The 6,000-nt window shown below is 54.3% G+C and overlaps 2 protein-coding genes across 2 annotated transcripts; both read left to right on the top strand.

Annotated features, from left to right (window-relative positions):
• Positions 1-3,038: 3,038 nt before the first annotated feature.
• C8Q71DRAFT_837434 (uncharacterized protein) lies at positions 3,039-3,735 on the top strand (the record flags this gene model as incomplete). The annotated part of the gene is made up of 1 exon (XM_047926466.1): positions 3,039-3,735. The coding sequence occupies one exon, from the start codon at positions 3,039-3,041 to the stop codon at positions 3,588-3,590; it is 552 nt and encodes a 183-aa protein (XP_047777904.1). The 3' UTR covers positions 3,591-3,735.
• A 257-nt stretch (positions 3,736-3,992) lies between these two features.
• C8Q71DRAFT_766019 (uncharacterized protein) lies at positions 3,993-5,567 on the top strand. The gene is made up of 3 exons (XM_047924170.1): positions 3,993-4,364; positions 4,422-5,172; positions 5,231-5,567. The coding sequence occupies exons 1-2, from the start codon at positions 4,063-4,065 to the stop codon at positions 5,164-5,166; spliced, it is 1,047 nt and encodes a 348-aa protein (XP_047777903.1). The 5' UTR covers positions 3,993-4,062; the 3' UTR covers positions 5,167-5,172; positions 5,231-5,567.
• Positions 5,568-6,000: the final 433 nt, after the last annotated feature.

Below are 6,000 nucleotides of genomic sequence, written 5' to 3'. Positions count from 1 at the left end.
TTGACCAGGAAGACGATGACCTGGGCTCTGTCTTCGACTTCATCGGTATCTCAGCCCCTCAACCAGCGGCTGCAGGTGAAAACAACGCGGAGGCCGGTCCTTCGTCTAGGCCACTGAGAAGGACTGCAATTGCGCTGGATGACGATGAAGACACACGAGTTGAGGAGGTGGATGAAGAAGCGGCGAGAGTGCTCCGCATGGTTGAAGACGCGGGTGACGTGTGGAGCAGGGGCGGAAGTGCCAAAAAGAGGCGTACAGAAACTGCAGAGGATGAAGGTGAGTACGACGCCGTAGATCAATGGATTCTTGTAACGCATCTGTGCAGATAGAGACTTGGAACATGCCGGTGATGACAATCCCTGGGATCCTTTCGACTCAGAGATGGATTGGAAATTTGCGTCGTGGGCCATCCAAGAGGGCCTCACGCAAACTTCCATTGACAAAGTTCTTGAGATTCCCGGTGTGCGTATACTTCTTTCTCTTCCCTTCGGCTCCTTGATTCAAGCCACCGCAGTTCCGGGACAGACTCGGCCTTTCCTATCACAATTCATACACACTTCTTCAACGAGTCGACTCTCTTCCAGAACGCGCGGAGTGGAAAGAGCGTTGGCTAACGTTCAAGGACCGGCCAAACGAGAAGCATCTTGTCCAGTACCGCGACATCATCGAGGCCATACGAACCCTCCTCGGTAACCCCGAGCACGCTGACCGTATAGTCTACCGACCGCGCCGCATATTCACTGACGCGTCTCGCACCAGCCGCATCTACCATGAGATGTGGACAGGGCGGTGGTGGCATGCCATTCAGGTGAGTTTGATAATATTTTTCCAGTGTATCCGGCCTTGACGTTCCACTCAGAGTCTCTTACCAGTGGGTGCAGCAGTGGCCCCGGTGATAATTGCAACAGACAAGACTCAGTTGACGCGGTTCTCCGGGAGCAAGGCCGCGTATCCAGTGTACATGACTCTAGGCAACATCCCTCGCGCCCTTCGCCGCAAACCTTCCGAGCACGCCTGCATCCTTATTGGTTACCTGTCTGTCGACAAGGTCAGTTCTGATGGAATCACGCAGCGCAAGCAGCGCGCCCTCATGCAGCAACTATTCCACTCGTCCGTTCGCGTCATCCTCGAACCTTTGATCGAGGCCGGCAAGAACGGGATCGACGTGACCGGAGGCGACGGCGCCGTCCGCAGAGTCCACCCCATCCTCGCCACGTACGTCGCAGACTTTCCCGAGCAGTGCCTTGTTACCTGCACGAAGTACGGAACGTGCCCCAAGTGCCGACTACCCGAGGCTGATCTCGACGCTGCTTCCCCAGGAGTGCCAAGGAGCGCGCTTTGGACTCTGGACGTTCTACGCCTTGCAAGGAAGAAAAGCGGCGGAAACACCAACTCAGCAACGTACGCGAGGGCGTGTACCAGTCTCGACGTCTCCGGATACGTCATACGCCCTTTCTGGAGCGATCTCCCCTTCACCGACATCCACTCGTGCATCACGCCCGACATTCTCCACCAGCTCTACCAAGGCGTGTTGAAGCACATCGTCGAGTGGTGCAGCGACCTCATCGACGAGAATGAACTGGACCGCCGAATTCGCACCCTTCCCCCCGCGTTCGGGACTCGTCACTTTGCTAACGGGATCACTTCTCTATCCCAAGTATCCGGTATGGAGTCCAAGCAGATCGCACGCATCCTGCTGGGATGCTTGGTCGGCAAGATTCCTCAGAACGTCATGCTTGCGTTCAGATCTCTACTCGACTTCATCTATCTCGCGCAATACACCACCCACGATGACTCCACCCTCCAGTACATGGAAGACGCCCTCAAAATCTATCACAAGAACAAACAAGCTCTGGTCAATCTTGGCGTGCGCGAACACATGAAGATCCCGAAGTTCCACTCCCTCCTCCACTACGTCGAATCAATCCGGTTGCTTGGCGCAACAGACAACTACAACACGGAAGCCTTCGAACGTCTTCATATTGACTATGCCAAGAACGGCTGGAGGGCGTCGAACCATCGCGACGCGCGTCCTCAGATGGTCCGATGGCTAGCACGCCAGGAGAAGATGATCATGCTCAGCTCTACCATTCGCAGGAAGCTACAAATCGACGAGGATCCGGACGAGGACGCTGCCTTTGCGTCTGAAGACCCGGACCTTTCGACCAAGCGCCACACCCAGATCAAGCTGCCAAAGAATCCAAGCGTACCGCTCCAGTCCATCAAGCTCGTCGAAGAACGTCACAACGCACCCGGTTTTACACACGCACTCCTCCAGCATATCTATACCCTCAAACTCGGTCGACGCCTCACTCCAACTGAGCTTCAGACCGCGTCGTCCAACTTGCCGTTCAATCGCGTCGACGTTTTCCACGGATTCAAGTTCGCTCCCCAGCCATTGACTGACGACAAGAACGAGACCGACGTGGTGAAGGCGCGTCCAGCATGCGCCAAACAGCCTGCCCGTTTTGATACAGCAGTCATCCTGCAGGAGAGTGATGCAGAGACGACCGGCCTCCAAGGTATGTGACCGACTCGCGTTCAAATGAATATTCGTTTACTCAAAGACGCATGTCGCTCAGGAACAAGAATAGGACGAGTCAAGGTTATCTTCAGACTCCCGCAGCGCATACATGACCCGCGGACCAGCGTTGCCTTGCCTGCGCCTGCGTCCTGGCCAGATCAAGGGCCACTAGCGTATGTGGAATGGTACTCCAAGCTCGCACGTACAGCCGACCCAGTCCATATGATGTACGCGGTCAACAAACCCGCTCTCAGGGCCAACGGACATCCCCAAGGAGAGATAATACCTCTCAGCATGATACGGCAGTCTTGCCAACTGATTCCCAAGTTCCCCGGATCAGTGGGAGATTCTCCTGAGCATCTACCAGAGGAATGGACGACTCATACTGTACTGGATTGCGCTTCAAAGTTCTTATTGAACAATTGGACCTCTCACTACGCGTATCAAACACTTTGGTAGTCATTAGCTAGCTTACACGTACTCCAGGAGTCTTAATGTAGAGCACTGAAGCTGCATGGCTCGAGTCTTGAAAACAAGGCACAAATCTCAAAGGTACTTCATTTCCCTTCAGCGGTCTTCAGGTGCATACTGCACTCGTTTAAGGTGCACAAGTTACCAGAGGTCGCTTAAGATCGCATGGTTCTTATTTAAGACCTCTGAAGTAAGAAACATTTTTCCTGATGGCCTCGGATGCCGGAAGTGGAGCTACAACGATAAGAAGCAAAACCACGGAGCCACGAGACTGTGGCGGATCCTAATCTCCGAGTCTGCTTTCCTAATATGGAAGCTGCGCTGCGAAAGGGTCATCGGACATGAGGAGGAGGAGAGATGGGCGCACAGCAGCAACGAGCTACGAAGCCGATGGGCCTCGACGATGAATCAAAGGCTGCACCTCGATGCGGCAACCACACACCCCCGTTTTGGCCGCAAAGCGCTGAGACGAGATATATATGCCGATACATGGCACGACGCAGTCGTTGATAACCGCGCGCTCTACACCCATAGATCGCGCGAAGGGGTTTTAGTGGGTATTCCGTCCGCGGGCTATGAGTTAGACCCCGGATGAGAGAGCCCCACACTGGTCCGAAACGACCGTGCGCAAAGCATTTTTCCCTGAAGCGATGCGGATATCCGCTGGCTGGCTGGACGGATGGTTGGCCCGATTGGCCAATGCTACCGTCTACTAGAGCCCTCCAAAAAAAAAAAAAAAAAAAAAAAAAACTATGGACCGTTCATACCTTCAGGTTATAGCGTACACGGTATCAGTCCATGACACCTACTACTAGAGCAGCTATGTCTTATCGCGGTACGCATCCCATCTATATGTATCATATTACCGTTATCGTATTGTAGTAAGCAGCAAGTTGGGCTCGAGTCAGCTTGGACGTTCAGAACGTCATATCATACTTATGTGAACATCCTATGTACATATCACGTGCAAGTACCCCATACCATCACCTCCGATGCTTTGCAGGAGAGCACACTACGCACCGACTACACTGTTATCACTCGCTTGAATCGACTGTTGACCTTTAGTCATGGTAGAGCAATCCGTAACGTCAAGAAATCGACTCGACTCGGAGGAGCGCGAGCAGAAACCTCCCATACACGACGAGGAGTTCTGGTTCACGGACGGCTCAGCAGTCGTCGTTGCGGGAGATGTGGCATTTCGTGTGTACGAGGGACTGTTGACACGGGATTCCTCCGTATTCCGCGACCTCTTCGGCGCGCGGCGACGTTCCGCGAGTGCGGAGAGGATCGATGGGTGCGTCGTCGTCCGTCTGCCTGATGTTGCAGAGGAGGTTCGTGTCCTGTTGCGAGCTTTGCTATCGCCTTGGTTGTCCGTCTATCTGTCTTGCCTTCCTCCCTAGATCACTCAGTCTCTACGCGTCCGCAGATACTACCAAACCATGAGCTTTTCGGTCGTCGAGAGCCTGATCCGTCTCGGCCACAAATATCGCATTCAGCACATTACGGTCAACGCGCTTGAGCGGCTCAAAAGCCACTATAGCGACGACATGGAGACGTGGCTCAAGGCCTGGAGAAGCATGTACGAGCCTGGCAAGCCTTGTCAGCCCGCCGACGCTATCGCCGCCGTCAACCTCGCACGCCTAACAGGAACCTTGTCGGTCCTGCCCAGCGCGCTCTACGAATGCTCGATTCTGCCGACAAGAGTGCTCCTGCAAGGTGCACAGCACGGCGACGCTGGCACGGCGACGGCTCGTCTCTCATTGGAGGACGTCGAGCGCTGTCTGGACGCGAGGAGGCTTCTGAGTCAAGACTATCTCCTCTCCGCGTTGCGCGTCATGGTGCCAGAGACGAGCGCGGACTGCGAAGATATGCAGTGCGCCGCGTCCCTCGAGGTTGTGCTCAAGACATTCAGATCCGGCGATCACCAAGAGTCTGTACTTTGTCGCTATGACACCCTGACTCATCGGAGTCCGCTGGAGTTGATCAGACCTGAACCGCTCTGTGGGCCGTGCCAGGAGATGTTGGAGGAGCGGCATCGTAGGGAACAACAGAAGACGTGGTCTAGACTGCCTGAGTACTTTGGCATCGACGTTCCTGGCTGGTCCACCCGAAGACACAGTTCTCAGGAAACCGTTAACGCCTCAGACAGTGAAACAGCATTGGTGTGTTGAATGAATGTGAGTCGTCCACCTGGCTGTTCTCTCCGGCAGCTAACCCAACTCTTCTGTGATGTAGGGCAAGGATCCGAGAGATGGCCAGCTATACAGGCGTGTCCACTTCGTATTCATCCTGAGGCTTGTTAGACCTTCCAGTCTCCGCCTCCTCCGTGATGATTGCATGCTTCGACCGCAACCGTCCTGAAGGCAGATTCGGCTGGACACTGCGATGTAAACCTGACGCACGCCTGCTTCACATGCGGTGCCGTGTTGCTCTGAATATACCAGGACGCTGCTAGTGCTGCATCAGTACGTGCCACTTGTGCTAATGCATTCAAACTTGTCTATCACCACCAGCAATTACGATCTTTGAACTTACATAACTTTCGCCCGCCTTTGTCAATTGGATAGCGTGCCATAAGATCTATGTTAGTAATGCGCCAAGGTCTTCAACGCGAGAGTACCTGCATTACCAATCCCGGGATTGAGCTGTGGTAGTCCGCCTTCACGAACTCAACGCGAGAGTAACTGCATTTTAATGACCAATCCCGGACTTGAGCTGTGGTAGTCCGCCTTCATGAACTCAACGAGGGCCTGGACTCCGCACGAAGCACAGCGGCTGGTGTTCGCGATGTGCGCGTGTTCAGATGTCCTAAGCTAAGGTTATGGGCACGTCATCTTGTATGTCTCGGCAGCCCATTCGCCGATCCCACCGGGAATGCATTCTCATGGCGCAATTCAAGGAGACGGTTCTTCGGAGGGTGCTTACACATACAGCGCTCGCCCCTCTTCAGACTATATATTGTCATCGACGGCACTCACCACAAGATAGCAAGCAATCCCCGCCTT

The sequence above is a fragment of the Rhodofomes roseus genome (genome assembly GCF_022264815.1).
Source record: "Rhodofomes roseus strain CIRM-BRFM 1785 chromosome Unknown C8Q71scaffold_13, whole genome shotgun sequence".
NCBI classification, from domain to species: domain Eukaryota; kingdom Fungi; phylum Basidiomycota; class Agaricomycetes; order Polyporales; family Fomitopsidaceae; genus Rhodofomes; species Rhodofomes roseus.
Note: the sequence above shows the minus strand (reverse complement) of the source record. Positions and strands in the feature narration are given on the sequence as shown.